This window comes from Poecilia latipinna, unplaced genomic scaffold (genome assembly GCF_001443285.1).
Source record: "Poecilia latipinna isolate Pla-1442-1.1 unplaced genomic scaffold, P_latipinna-1.0 Scaffold1741, whole genome shotgun sequence".
Lineage (NCBI taxonomy): Eukaryota > Metazoa > Chordata > Actinopteri > Cyprinodontiformes > Poeciliidae > Poecilia > Poecilia latipinna.
This window is the reverse complement of record NW_015114357.1, coordinates 40,694-55,308: the sequence shown is the minus strand read 5'-3', so window position 1 is coordinate 55,308 and position 14,615 is coordinate 40,694. Positions and strand designations below refer to the sequence as shown.

General features: G+C 38.0%; 4 protein-coding genes and 1 non-coding gene across 8 annotated transcripts in view; 3 read left to right on the top strand and 2 right to left on the bottom strand.

The window, feature by feature from the left end:
- The window catches only part of chmp5a (charged multivesicular body protein 5a), an 8,201-nt gene extending 7,796 nt beyond the window's left edge, over window positions 1-405 (top strand). The window contains exon 8 of the mRNA XM_015060760.1: window positions 191-405. Within this exon, the coding sequence (XP_014916246.1) occupies window positions 191-241 (51 nt within the window). The 3' untranslated portion in view covers window positions 242-405. The remainder of the gene's footprint in view (window positions 1-190) is intronic.
- Window positions 406-1,514: 1,109 nt separating this feature from the next.
- Window positions 1,515-1,606, bottom strand: trnar-ucu (transfer RNA arginine (anticodon UCU)). The gene is given in 2 exon segments: window positions 1,515-1,550; window positions 1,570-1,606. It is a non-coding gene; the product is annotated as a tRNA-Arg (tRNA).
- A 198-nt stretch (window positions 1,607-1,804) lies between these two features.
- Window positions 1,805-4,056, top strand: bag1 (BCL2 associated athanogene 1). The gene is made up of 7 exons (XM_015060746.1): window positions 1,805-1,911; window positions 2,752-2,880; window positions 2,949-3,031; window positions 3,109-3,222; window positions 3,331-3,438; window positions 3,536-3,598; window positions 3,698-4,056. Exons 1-7 carry the CDS (start codon window positions 1,875-1,877, stop codon window positions 3,785-3,787), a joined length of 624 nt encoding a protein of 207 aa, XP_014916232.1. The 5' UTR covers window positions 1,805-1,874; the 3' UTR covers window positions 3,788-4,056.
- Window positions 4,057-5,136: 1,080 nt separating this feature from the next.
- myl12.2 (myosin, light chain 12, genome duplicate 2) lies at window positions 5,137-8,039 on the bottom strand. 2 transcript variants are annotated; one of them, XM_015060758.1, is made up of 5 exons: window positions 7,804-8,039; window positions 6,826-6,907; window positions 6,270-6,480; window positions 5,908-6,069; window positions 5,137-5,816 (listed from the first exon to the last, which is right to left on the bottom strand). In XM_015060758.1, the coding sequence occupies exons 3-5, from the start codon at window positions 6,451-6,453 to the stop codon at window positions 5,644-5,646; spliced, it is 519 nt and encodes a 172-aa protein (XP_014916244.1). In that variant the 5' UTR covers window positions 6,454-6,480; window positions 6,826-6,907; window positions 7,804-8,039; the 3' UTR covers window positions 5,137-5,643. The 2 variants fall into 2 exon arrangements, with proteins under 2 accessions (XP_014916244.1, XP_014916243.1); XM_015060757.1 differs by lacking the exon at window positions 6,826-6,907 and having other exon boundaries at window positions 7,804-8,038.
- Window positions 8,040-8,520: 481 nt separating this feature from the next.
- Window positions 8,521-14,615, top strand: part of myom1a (myomesin 1a (skelemin)) — a 32,217-nt gene continuing 26,122 nt past the window's right edge. For 2 of the 3 annotated variants that reach the window (XM_015060754.1, XM_015060753.1), the window contains exons 1-7: window positions 8,521-8,641; window positions 9,940-10,149; window positions 13,022-13,162; window positions 13,267-13,453; window positions 13,552-13,709; window positions 13,905-13,997; window positions 14,133-14,221. In XM_015060754.1, the coding sequence (XP_014916240.1) occupies window positions 9,992-10,149; window positions 13,022-13,162; window positions 13,267-13,453; window positions 13,552-13,709; window positions 13,905-13,997; window positions 14,133-14,221 (826 nt within the window). In that variant the 5' untranslated portion in view covers window positions 8,521-8,641; window positions 9,940-9,991. The remainder of the gene's footprint in view (window positions 8,642-9,939; window positions 10,150-13,021; window positions 13,163-13,266; window positions 13,454-13,551; window positions 13,710-13,904; window positions 13,998-14,132; window positions 14,222-14,615) is intronic. The other variant, XM_015060756.1, reaches the window with a different exon arrangement.

Sequence of the window (14,615 nt, the reverse complement as noted above, 5' to 3'; positions counted from 1 at the left end):
TTTCCAGAAAATATTTTTTAGAAAAAAAGAACTTAAAAATAAAAAAGTTGGAGTTGGGGTGTTTTTTTTTTTTTTTTTTTTTTTTTTTTTTTTTTTAAATGTCTCAGTTTAGCAAGATGTGTCTTTTAGGCAATTTTCTGTAAAATAAATGAATTATACTCTTATAGAAAACTCTCTGTTTCTCTTTCAGGACGGGGTTTTGGTGGATGAGTTTGGCCTTCCTCAGATTCCTGCCTCGTAAACAAAGATGACGTGAAGACGACTGCACTTCAACTGAAAACACTTTTCTATGTAGAGTAACGTTTATACATGCAAACCCGTTGGATCTGAACACACTACTGCTTTGAAGCTGCCCTGGTGTTGGATTGTGTACGGTTACTACTATCATGTTAGCATGTGGCCTTTTAAAAAAAAACCCGTTCACCATCGTTTTCGACCTGTTGTCCTCACCGACGTTTTTGGTTTTGTTCATGACTTTTGTTATTAACTTATTTGCATATTTATTAGCTTTGTGTTTCGGTCAAGTCCTTACTGTTTTGTTTGAGTTCTGCAAGGTGGAGCTAATTCCCTCGCTCTACTTGTTTAAAATATCTGCAGGGGTACTTGAAACGTGCAAAATAAATGATGTCTTTTATCTTCGCATTTTCTTTGTAATTTATTGATAATAACGGTTTTGTTTTGTTTCTCTGTAGGTGTTTGTCTCTTCTTTATTAGGTACAGTCTTCCTGCTGAACTACCCTTCAACTTATTTACCAAGTAATACAATGTAGAAATACAATGAAAAATTAAAAATAAGTGTTGAAACCAATGTTAAGATAGCATTCATAAATATGCTTTTGCACTAATATGATCAGCATATGATTACTGATCATGTCCTGCAAAACCTGTCTCCTTCTTTTGAATAATTTTGCGACCTATAGCTATACCGCATGAATGCATTCTGTTTGTGCAAGCTACTGCAAAACCTTTGGAAAGAATATTTGGACTTCTCAAGGGGAAAAAAAGATACACTTTTGTAGAAGCACTGTTACATCCTGGAACATTTTATTCTAGTGTTGGAGATTACAAAATCAATGGAAAGCTAATGACAAAGCAAACTTTTGGAGGAAAACATTTAAGCATTTGTTATGTTCTGTAAAGGTTTCTTCTTTTGCAGAAGATTGCAGAATGTTTTAATTTGATTCATATTTTGCAGAGATTCAGAGTTACTTTTAAATAATCTGCAAAAAATACATATAAATAGCTCAAACTAAATAAATATGTAATATGCCTTTTGCAAGGCTCAGTATTTTAGGTTAAAAAACAAAATGTTTAGAGTAGTCTGCTTAAAACCACCACAGAGGAAAAAGAACAAAGGGTAGTAAAACAACCATTTCGTGACTGCTCAGTTTTGACAATTTATCAATATCTGAATTTGACATTTAATAGTTTTTCTCTGCCTTTGATCAAGTAGTAGTCAGTATTTAATGGCAAAGTTGTTCCAACCAAATTTTGATTTAATTCCCTGAAAAGTGCGACTCTGGTGGGACTCGAACCCACAACCTTTGAATCTCTTCACTAGAGCTTTGCTAGAAGTCCAATGCGCTATCCATTACGCCACAGAGCCAGTTAGAGAAAGCTCGTCAGATCTCCCGGGTGATCGCACATGTCATATTTTTGGCATATTTATAGATATATCTGACAAGAATAAAACCTTATGATTATTATTTTTCGAAGAGTTAGTTTAACAATGCATGTACTTTTATACAGAAATATTTTTATAAAGATATATGATTAAATAAATAAGTGTTTCCGGTATTCACCGGAAATGTTCGCAGTTAGCTACAGTTAGCTGCATTAGCATTGTATGTAAGGACGGAAGCTGGAACGCAACAATGTCAGCGCAAACAATTACTGTGACTGTGGCATACGGTAAAACTCTTCTACATTATAACGTTAAGTTTGTCATTGAATGATTGTTTGTTTTTTAAGTGTAGTTGGGTGCCAGGTGATGCTAAGCTGTTGTATCTCATTACAATTCATATTTGAATGGGGTTATCACATTTCAAACATTTGAAATCGTAAAGAAGACAGATCCAGTAAATTGGTTAGTTTCGACTAAATTAATTACAGCTAGGGCTTGATTGAAATCGGTGTTTCATATTTATTTTTGTTCTGAACCGCATTATTATTTTAACAGTTATGTATGTTTTAAATAACTCCCTATTAATCTGACATGTTTTGAATACATTTTGTCACGTGATGATGTACAAAACAATCTTAATCGAGCATCATAGACGTGATTTATTTTTTTTTCGCTGATGTTTATGCTAGCAGTGTTATTTAAAAAGTAAAGGGGATAACACCATGCAATTTCGAAGGATTTGAGTTCAGCAAAATATGCTTTCTACCTCATGTTTGCTATAATTTATCCATCTTTCTCAGGCTAGCATTTAAAACAATCACACAATAAAGGAATGCATTTTTAAATACTAGTGTAGCTTATCCTCATTGCTAAGAAAAATCTAAAATAAAAATAACACGTAAAAAATAATATTTTTAAATAGTAACTTTTTGTACTATTATTATTAATTTGTAATTACTTAAAGTCTCTCATGAATCAAAAATAATCAAAAACAAAACAAAGTTATTTATTATGATTGACAACAATAACTTCCAATTCAAAATCTCAACTTACTGATGAAACAATGATCACACTTTTAGGTAGTGGTGCCAATATTTTCTTAAATTCAGTTTTATTTTCCTTTTCAGGATCAACTAAACACAGCATCACACTAACAAGTCAAGAGGATGGAACGGGACCCACTGTTAAAGACTTATCAGACGCTCTTAATGAAGCTACTGGTGTCCCACCGGCCTCACAGAAGCTCATTTTTAAAGGTAAGATGTTATTGAACTCACAAGTGAACTTGAATTTTCTGTTTGATCTCTAACACCAAATCTTGCAGGAAAGTCTCTGAAGGACATGGAAGCGAGTCTCTCCAGCTGTGGAGTGAAAGAGGGTTGCAAACTCATGATGATTGGAAAGCGGGTGAGGACTTTGCGTGCGCCATGTCTAGTGTCTGATGCTGTGTAAATACGGAGATACTCACTGTAATCTGCAAACAGAACAGCCCAGAGGAAGAGGCTGAACTAAAGAAGCTGAAAGAAATTGAAAAGTCTGTGGAGCAGACAGCTAAAAAGCTGGAGACGGTAGACGGGGAATTAACTGGATTAAAGAACGTAAGCAATCAGTTACAGCATGGTAACTATTGTTTACTAGTCGTTGTTCATGACGTGTCTTTCAGTCTGTTGTCAACATCAATAGTTCTTTGCTCTTTCTTTCTTTAGGGCTTTCTCGCAAAAGACCTCCAGGCTGAAGCGCTCAGTAAACTAGATCACAGAGTAAAAATAGCAGCTGAGCAGTTCATGAAAATCCTGGAGCAGATAGATGCCATGGTAATCTGTTCTGCTATTTTGTATTCATGTGGTGTTTTTTTTTTTAGTGTTATTATTTTGACTTGTCTGACCTAACATTACTATATTCTCTTTTAAGGCCATCCCAGAAAATTTTATCGACTGCAGAACAAAGAAGAAGAGTCTTGTGAAAACCGTGCAGGTTAGTCTATATGCATTTTTTTTCCTAAAAGGTACATTCATGTTTTATTGAAAACTGTCTTGATAAAACCAATAACTACAAATCATTGTATATTTCTAGGATTTTCTGGCTCAGTGCGACAGGATCGAGGCTTGTATATCAGACCACCTATCAAAGATCCAGTCTAAAAACCTGGCTCTGGCAGAGTAATCAACTCTCCTATGTTGTGTGCTTTAAGTTGCTCTATGAGCAAAGCAAAGGTCTCAGAGTGCTTCAAGTAAGAAGCAGATCCTACTTTATTTATTGTGAAGAGGGTGCTGTAGGGACAAACAATCAATCATTTGAAAACATGGGCTGTTGGTTATCAACATCGGTGTCTGAATACATACTGGATCTCTGCAGTGTGCATACTTTCTACCATAACACTCCAGTCTTTTTTTTTTTTTTTAAGGTTTTATTGGCTCTAGTGGCCTTTATTTGATAGTAAATTGACAGGAAAGAGGGGAAGACATGCACCAAAGGTCACCAGGCCGGGAATCGAACCTGCAACGGCCACGTCGAGGACTAAGGCCTCCATATGTGGGTTGTGCTTAACCCCTGCGCCACCACAGTACCCTGACAGTCCAGTCTTGTTCAAGATCAAGGTCGATTCTACAGGGGTTTGCACTCATTCTGTAACAGCAAAGCCATCTGTGGTTTATATCCATTTTTCAAGCGTTAGATGTTTACTTGAGGTCAGGGACACATTTATGTTGAGTTCCTTCATCCTCTGTCCCTACTACTTCTTGAAATCAAGAGGGCAAAAAGTAGTCTTGGGCTCAAATATTTTTTTCAGAATCAACTTTCCAAAGTTCTCAGCCCTGTTTTGTCAAATTTTTAAAATTCTTTCGTATAAGTTTTAGCAATTGAACATAGAATATTTTCCATTCCAATGGCGTAAAAATGTCTTTTTACGCCATTGGTCCAGACTTGAAAGATACCAAAATGAATGTGTCTACTTTTTCAGATTGTGTAGGAACCGAATCATCGCAGTAGGAAATGTTAAGAACACTGAACCTGGATGCAGCTGTCATTAATGTAGTTGTATTGAATATTGTTGAAGTTGGGTGCTTACATGTTAAATACTCCAATCGACACGTAAATGAGATGTGTCGTCATTGGACACAAGAACAGACAAATGAAGGCAAATGATCCCAGGTCTTATCATGGCTGGTACTTTTAAAGTTAGGGAAATTTTCTCAGAAACCTTCCTAAATCTGCAGGTTAGTTATGTCCATTCACTCTAATGTAGGTGCATATATAAAGTAATCTCTGTATGCATGGAAGTGTTATTTTTTTTTTGTTAGTACAGAAAGGAGAATACTTAAATTTGGACTTTTTAAAGCAATTGTTACTAAACTTTTAGAACTTTTCTTAAGTATACAAACTTATTTGGGGTTTCGACTGTAGATTTTAAACATGTAAGCCTGCTGCTTGATGCACCAAAAAGGAAAACATTGAAACTACAACCACTATCAACAACACTGCCCACTATGGACAGGATTACATCTACATTTGTACATGCATTGTTATTCCACATAAAGAAATCCCGAGTCACCTGCAGTTCCGGTCAAATTTATTGTCTCCTTTTGTAGAATGGAAAGACAAGTTGTAAGCATCTGCCTTTGTTTTGAAATAAAATGTTTTGAAAAATCATCAGAGATTCCGTCACTGGTCCCAGAACACAATTTAATGTCAAAACATTCCTACGAAAAACACAAGTTATTTAGTCTTAAGTAAACACCTCGTGTCAGTTTGTTTCCAGCTTTCTCCGCGAGGGTCCTTTCCTACATAATTGGACCCTGAAATGTTGTCAAAGATGTGCAAAATGAGCTCTGAAATAAGGATTAGAAGGGGACCCAGAGGTCCAGGAAGCAGCTTAAACAAATGACCCTCAACAGGCTATACCACAGAGAAGACTTTTCATGAGCCAAACTAAGGATATAGCTGATCTAAATAAAATATTAACCCGTTTCAAAATGCAAATGGAGTACAGCATGAACCTCAACAGGGCACATCCCCCGTCACTAATCGTCCTTGTCCTTGGCGCCATGTTTTAAAATACGTGTGAAAGCTACATAGTTGAAGTTGCCCTTCTTGTCAATCGGCGCCTCGCGGAAGAGCTCGTCCACTTCTTCGTCGGTGAACCTGTCGCCCATGGTGGTGAGCAGCTCCCGCAGGTACTCCTCCTGGATCACACCTGAGAGGAGAAAAAGGCTTGAAATGCTATTGATTCCCTCGCCTTGTAGACAGGGAAGCGAAAATGCGGTTCGGTGAAAGTTCCAACATACCTGTGCCCTCTTCATCGAAGCAGGCGAACGCGTTGCGGATCACGTCCTCTGGGTCAGTGCCGTTCAGCTTTTCTCCAAACATGGTCAGAAACATGGTGAAGTTAATCGGGCCGGGGGCTTCATTCATCATGGCCTCCAGGTACTCATCAGTAGGATTTTTACCTGGAAAATGCCAAACAAAACAAAAGGTTATTGTTGCTCTGCTTGAGTCCCATATTTAAACTTTAATGGCTTTACAAGATGAAATAGTACATCATGTTTTTAAATCCTTTTTTTTAATTATTCTCATGTTGGAAAATGCCTTTATAAAGAGTTTTATTGTTGATCAACTGAACATGAATATCTGTGATTACACATATCACCTAATGAGGCGAGCATGTCGTGGAGATCTTCTTTGTCAATAAATCCGTCTCTGTTTTGGTCGATCATGTTAAAAGCCTCTTTGAACTCCTGGATCTGAGACTGATCAAACATGGCAAACACATTGGAGGTGGCCCGCTGGGGACGCTTCTTGGTGTTCTTCCCCTTGGCCCTTTTACTCGACATGTTGCCGTCTGGTGGCTCCCCCTCTACCTGTAACGGAAACGACGCTAAAGCTGTCAGCCTGGGCTGGGCAACAATACGAGGTTATTTAGCTCAATTAGCTACCTCTAGATGCAGGTTGACAAATACTATGGGATTATCATTTATGAAGTAATAAGTCACAAAAAGTTTTGCTTTGTAAAAATACTTTTTACAGAGCTGACAAGCTGGACTTTATAGTAATTGCAAGAATCCACACCTTTTCCAGACTTCTTAGTCCACGTTTTGTCTGTTTCAAAGTATAACGCAAAGGTTCAAAATGGATGGAAGAACATACAAAAACAAAATGACAAGATGGGTAAACAGAAAAAAAAATGGACAGATGCATGGGCAAACCAAAGAAGTAGATTGAGGGATGGGTGATGGACAGCTGAACAGATGAATGATGACTGAGAGAAGGATGGTCAGATCTGGAAAACTACGGACAGTTGGATAAGAAAAAAGTTTGGAAACGTTTCATATTCTGTTTACTTTATCCAGATCTCGCTGAAAGCATATAGGGTGTTTGTTAACAGAATCACTTTTCGGCACAGCGTTCAACGTGACACCATGAGACTCACTCGGTTCGGCTTTCGTGTTGTTCCCCCTTTGTTTGAAGGACACACCCTTTATTGTACACGAGTGTGTTCAATTAGACAAGTCACGTGATGTGACGCACAATAATTCAATAATGATAAAAACAACAACAAATGAGAGCACAAAACATTCATAATGTCAACAGTGTTGTTTACTTGACTGTTACAATTTCCCATCAAAAGTATGAGACCCTACAGCCTGTTTTAATTAATTTCAGGGTGAAACTCCCACTGAAAACTGGAAGTCAAGGCAACTGTTAAACCGCATTCAAAGGACGTAGGAAATTTAACAACCAATTTGAAATACATTGATCTCTATCTTGCAGAACCTCTTCATAAACACATATTGACATAAATGTTTTTGTAAAAATGTTTCTATTTTTTTTCCAGATATAATATAAACAAATTTATGCAAGTTATGTGTGTTGTTATTAAAGATCATCAGAACATATTATGCTAGCGCTACTGTGCCAAACGTAAAATATATCACATAAACCAAGTCTTTAATTCTGGGGTTATATATACTGACACTTCTCTGCAATAATCCATGTACAACCCAGTACGTTTTCCGTATATAACACAATTTAATCAAAACATGTTATTGGCCATCTCCTCTGACCTACATAACAGTTAGCTTCAGAATAGTAGCTATAACGAATTCAAAGAGGAAAATATACAGCTTGTTCTCAAATCCAGTATGTTTCGTGAGCGTTCTTTGGACGGAAAATGATTTACCCACCTTAGAAGAAATGTAAAATGTGTAGAAAAATAGCTGTACACAAAGCTATCAGCACATCCCACAGTCAGAGCGGAGCAGAGCTGGAAAGAACCAACTATCTATCTGGAATGTTCCATTCATTCCGAATCGTCCCTATTACTTTTGGTTAACATTAGAAAATAAAAATGTAACAAATTATCTATAGCGGTAGAAGGGAATGCATTTTCTGAAGTTAACAAAGTAGAGCCATGATAAAGTGTTTCGTCATTTTCCCTAAAAATAATGTTTAGCATTACTATTTTCCACCACTAGGTGGCAGCAATGATATGTGTTTCTAGTAAACTTGTTTTAAGCAGTCATACATTTTAGACATCTTCACACATCCAAGTGAAAGTAGAAATATACATTTTTGTGATCCAAATGTATGATTCAACATAGCTTAACGTTAATTACTAACAGTAAGCGTGATAAACATGACCAAAAAGGTAGTCATAGATTAAGAGCAGTGAACAAATGGTCTTGTGTCTTTCATTGGAATGTGATTGTGAAGTTTCACATGATTGCGCTTCAGGCACAGCACTGGAGGTGTTTTAAACATGTCTCTGAAGTACAGTGGAACAGCTGAGGGGCAGGCGCTGAGGCTCCTGTGGCCCTTCTCATGGTCTAAATTTAAAGCTGCTCTCACCTTAAAAGGTCCTGACGGTGTCTTGCGCTTTCTGCCGAGTGGCAGCCTTATTTTTGCTCAGTGGACTGCTGTCCTGTCCACTGACCCTCACCCTACTGCTTTTGCTGGATCTGAAAATAATTTGGAATAAAACACCTTTTCTTCTTGTTGTGGACTGGTAAATTGCTGTTGGTGGTAAGTAAAGGCTTGTATCTTCTTTTTAAGTTCCATCAACTTCATTAAATTATAGTTTGTCTTGTTTGTGTCTGTAAATTTCCAACACTTGCAATAGGCCTTGTTTTTGTGTCATGAGTTTTCCATTTTATATTAATAACAGGTTCATTGATCTTTAAGAACATGTTAATTGACTTTTTTAAAATTATGCCCCTCTCTAACAAAGTCTTGTTTGTTTAGAATCATATTCCGAATTGCATGTCTTTGATTCACAATAACATAATTATAACATGGCCTAAGCTGCTGTTCTGCTTATAGTTCAGTTTAAACAGGTATCACTGTGAACAAACCTTACATGCATTTCTTTTTCAATCCGTCAAGCCATCCATTAGTTACTTATTCGTTACTAACCAGTTATTGTGACCATGAAGGGATTATGAAACAAAGGAGCCTGGGATCATTTGTCTCCAGTTTGTTCTTGCTTATCCTGAAACTCTGCACTAAGAAACACCGTACAAAATACTTTCCTGACAATGTTATTACTTGTGTCTCTAGTGGTATTTTGCAGGGGGTTTTTTTGGACATTGTTGTAGCTCACTTTATGTTTGTGTGTCTTATACTGTGCGTAATGTTATGCTGTCATATTTGACAGCATGTCCTAACGGATTTGATTCATTCTTCACACTTTTTATGGCGTTATGCCTGACTTTGAGCATTTTTTCTCAGAATGTTTGCATATTATCTTTCTTACTTTCTTTTTTTTAGCTTATCTTTTTTGATAGTTTACTCAGCAGGAACAACCACTTGCTAGACCGGTGGGTACCCCTACCTACTAAATGGCACATGGGCCTGAACTCTGTGAAACTATTCGGTAATCTGTCCATGATTTCATTATGCACTTTACCAAGAACTCTTAGTAAAAATGTATACATCACATCAAACATGATAACTGAATGGCTTATAACCATAAAGGAGAGAAATATCACAGTATTTGTGTTATTTATCTTCCTCTTCTGGAGGTTTTCTGAATTAAACTACCACAAAATAAAAATAGTGAATGTTGAAAACTTCTGCTGCAGTTCATTTATAACCTGCTGCTTCATTTAACACAGTAGAGGTAGATCCTGGGCAGAGCTAACCCTTCAGCTGTTAAAACATAACCATTCATAACCCCGACTTGGAGAAAGAAAACATATATTTTTTATCAGTCACTAATTCCCTAAACCATCCTTCCTAATTCCTAATGATCATGCTCTGCTTTTCCCTAACCTTCAGCTCAGAAATCAGATTATCGTAATAACAGTGAGATTGATTTGCAGAGCGGGTAAAGTAGAGGGCAGCCATTGTAAGTTGGCGGAGCGGCCCCTTGGGATGTCAGGATCAGTGCAAGTGACTCAGAAGCAGCAGCAGAAGCTGCAGCTGCATCAACAGCTGGAGGAGAAGCAGCACTATGAGAGCAGCTATTACCTGAGCACCAGGTCGTCTGTTACCAAGCAGGCCTTCTCAACTCGCAAGACCAGCAGCCATCGGTAAGAGGCCCAAAGTGATATAGTCTCTAAATAACAGCAAGTTTGAGGTGCAGAAAGAACACGTCATTTTTTCTAACTCCGAGTTCTTTCTTATTTATTTATTTTTTTTAAAAACAGTGTTTTCCTCCTTAAAGCCAGGTCAGAATATTATTTTAGGTTTAAGCAAATAGTTTTTTGTTTTTTTGTTTTTTAGCAGGATTCACTATTTCAACATTTACAATCCAAAGGTATGAAGACATATTGTTGAGAGTTGTTTTTCCATATATCATCATATCCAAAAACTCGTTATTCATTCTTTTAGTTGGGCTAGTTGCAATTCTGTCATCGTCATAGTTTTGAAACTCTCGTCTTAACAACTCAAAAAAGTTATGTTCATGTTGTTTACTAAACTTCAAGACCTAAATTGGATTACCGTAATTTACTGTGTTGTAATTAAGTTTCCATTCAGATTAAAAAGCATCTTTCGATGTTTTTTAAAACGTTTCTTTGTCTTTTGAGAAAAAGCCAAAGGTTTTAAAAGGCCAACTTGAAAATGCTCGACACTCCAAACATGACCGCTGTTGTTATCAGTACTGCAGTTCTCAGATACGCTGGAAACATTAAATCATCTTTCAGGCAACATCATAATTGTTTTAATTCTAGGCATTTTAAGACATTAAGACATCATTATGCAAAGTCATTGGATTTCAAATGCCTGACCACATTACCAGAGATTGGTACACCCATCCATCCATCCGGCCGTCCATTTTCTTACACCCTTGTCCCTAGTGGGGTGAGGAGGGTGCTGGTGCCTGTCACCCTGTCCAGGGTGGTATATTGGTACAGGAGATTGGTACATTGGTACATATAATGACACCATTGTGCCACAAGCACTCACCTTGTAACACAGGGGAAGATTTTGTTTGTTGTCTGTTTTAAGCTTAGTGGGGCTCATGTACATGTCGGACATGTTGCTTTCTAAACGAGGTCAAGGAAAGAATTTCAGCTGTAGCCTAGAGCTGCCAGCTATATTCATAGACAGCCGAGCTATTTCTGAACACCTCGACATGAAGCGCTGCCTTCAGGCCAACTGTAAATACGCTGTATGAAAGACTGGAAATTTTCCCAAACCCACATTAAAGGTTAGCTCTGTTGTAAATAATACCACTGCAGCTGTACGGTACCGGCTGTATGTGCACTTGTGCTTCTAGAACTGTATTCTGTTTCAAATTTTCTTTAGGGCGAAAATATTTCTCCCAATAGAATTAATGTGACTGAGTGGAACATAATTTCTTCTTAGACTTTAAGAACTGAAACTCTCATTTAAAGCTAAAAACTTTTGATGCCCCTGACTGCCCATTCAGAGCACCTGGTGAGTCAGCAGCGGAAATAACTTCTTAACGCACTCACTTCAGATGTTTTCCTGCGACTTGCATCCAGCATACTGCGTGACCATGATCCCGTAAGTCCGAAACAGATATCCAACTCTGCATTGAGCCACCTAGAGAGAGAGGAAGGCATATTTTAAGTGAAAGCAAGGCTTTAAAGTGGACCTTTACACCACGCTTCATATCCGCTAGTTTTTGTTCCATTTATAAACCCCGCGAAGAAAAAGAAAGTCTGAGAGGTAAATGAGTCAGAGAGTAGTATCGCGTCAGGGTCTGGAGGGTGGAAGTAAATGCAACATCTTTTCTGAGTAGGACTGGAGAATTGGTTTTAGATGGCTTTATGTAACAAACATGTTTATTTAAGGAGGTATACATAAGGTCAATGAGCAAGTGGAGTTATTTCAGAGATGCACTGCAGCTTTTCTCTCTCTCTTTTTTTTCTTTTTTGGATGATTGTGTTTATTTATTTTTTTTTTTTTACAAACAAATGTGTCAGCTGGCGGTTTAAAAAGTGGAACTTACATCACAGTCAGTGGTGGTTCTTCCACAAATGTTGCCCTGGGCAGGTCGCTCCTTTAGCCTCCCCCCACCCCCCCACAAAACCAAACACATAATTTATTACCTGACAATTCATTCTTGTCAAGCAAAAAGTATTTATTAGACGTTAGAAACATTAAGAATGAACAAGTATTCCTAGTATTGCTTTATATAGACAGATAAATATATTAGCTAGACGGATTTCAACAATACATTTTGGAAAACTGAATGTCTTCTGTTACACGCAGAGTTTTGGGGATTTTTAAAGCATCTACAAAGCTTAATTCAGATATGTGCAGATTCTTTATATCATACTTTTCAAACTTGTTCAGATGCAAAAGTCCTTTTTGTCTTATGGTGTCCCCACTCATGGTGTGCACCCCTGAACAGAACGCCACGTTCCTCATATCAAAACCAATCAGAGCTTTTGAAAAAAATTCTAGCAGTACTTCATAAGTTGATTTAATATTTCAGTTCTTTTTTTGGTAAACTATCAACTTTCTCTTCAAGTCTTTCATAAAGAGACAAGAATATATTTCAGTATTTGTTGTGAAATGTAATATTTCTCACTTAGATTTTTTTTAATCAATCTACAACTGTTGACTACCTTACTTCTGTCTAATGGTGAATAATTTATACTTTCCAAACAGCTTGGCTTAGGGATTTAGCTAAATGAATGTGCTGGATTTTATTAGGATAATTTCTGCAAAGATTTTTTTTTTTCTTTTTTTTACAAACGTTTCCATCCTGTGTGTTTGCAACCAGTGTGGGACAGACACAAAATACACAACCTTAGATCTTGTTTTTGGACATTGATATAGGTCAATTGAATCATAAAAAAACACAGCAGCAAGCTTTGAATTCAAAGAAAATGTCTTGTCCTTTATTTGAAGTCAGACTTCGCCACCTTTATACAGCAGCTTATTGACTAACTGATTTTAATTTGGATGTCATTTCCTGCCTCTAAGCCTGAAGACCTCTGTGAAGACAGACAAGGGGCAGCAGGTGGTTAAACTGAGCCCGCTACCCAAAAGAGCCAAGCGTACCTACCTGGCCATGGACAAGGACAAAGAAGTAATAGGCTACGTCATTCCTGTGTTTAGAGCAAAGTGAGTGCAAGGAATCCGGTGCTGATTTTATTAAACGCCAAATGCGTTTTGAAGTTTTTTGTTTTTTTTTGCTTTCACATCCTGGTGGTTTTGGTTTTCTTTAGCCATGACGTCGTTCGGGGACTGATGGAGGCTCAGGAGGATGATGTTACAGAGGAGGGCATTAACTATGTGGCAATGAGGAACCTGTTTGTCAGGGAGGCCAGGGACGCCATGGAGGTAAAGGTTGAGAAGAAAACAAGATCAAAGCATGTGAGGGAATCGGCGGAGCGCATGGAATTTGACAGAGCGGTAAGTCCTGTTTGTTCTGTTTTCAATTAACTGGGACTCACAAAGCCAATTCTTATTTACTATTTCCGTCCCAACATGGGATCCCCATCGTGGTGAAGTTGGAGGAGTGGTCAGAGTTTCGTAAGAAAATGCACCCAGATAGGCTGACGCACCCTCCAGAGTTTATTGTCAAGCCCCGTGGACAGACTGTGTGGGAGGGCAAAACAGTCAGGCTGCACTGCACCGTGGCCGGATGGCCAAAACCAAGGATTGCCTGGTAAGTTACAGTTCAAGTTTAATAACATTATTATTACAAGAGGCTGATGACAACAATCAGCTATCATGTGGAAATTCAAAGGAAACAATTGCCTTTTTATTCCTCAAGAACCACAGCATAAAAACTGTACACATAAATTTCATGTCAGAAAGATAAACTACTAACGTTCATGAAAATCTTAATGCTGCTTTGAAGGTATAAGAACAATGTGCTGATCGACGCCAAGGCCCATCCTGAGAAGTACACAGCCGAAAGCACTTACAACATGCACTCCCTGGAGATCAAGAAGTAGGTAATCATTCACCTCACACTCTGCATTGATTCAGCTCCAATCAATCACCCGTTATGCAAATAATCCACATCTTCAACCTCCTGCTTTGTCAAATGTAAACAGACTGCTCATTTCTTACATTTTATTTTTAGTTGCGATTTCTTGGACACTGCTCAGTATTATGCCTCCGCTCTCAATGTGAAAGGGGAAGCTTCCTCTGCAGCTACTGTTGTTGTCAAAAGTAGGTAGCTGTTTTCTTTTACATGTAGTTCTACCTTTCTTAGCTGCAGCTAATGACTCCTGGAATTAACCTGTTATTCACGAGAGGACCCAAATTTGGGTCCTCTCGTGACAGGGGTGTCAAACTCCAGTCCTCAAGGGCCGCTGTCCTGCAACTTTTAGATGTGCCTCTGCTGCACCACACCTGAAAAGAATAATTAGGTCATTAGCAAGGCTCAGGAGAACCGATCTACACAGGGAGGAGGTAATTAAGCCATTTCATTCCACTGTTTTTTACCTGTGGCACATCTAAACACTGCAGGACAGCGGCCCTTCAGGACTGGAGTTTGACACCCCTGTCATTGTGAATGACAAGGTTAAAGTCACAAAAAGTTTTTCATATATTCCACTATGGC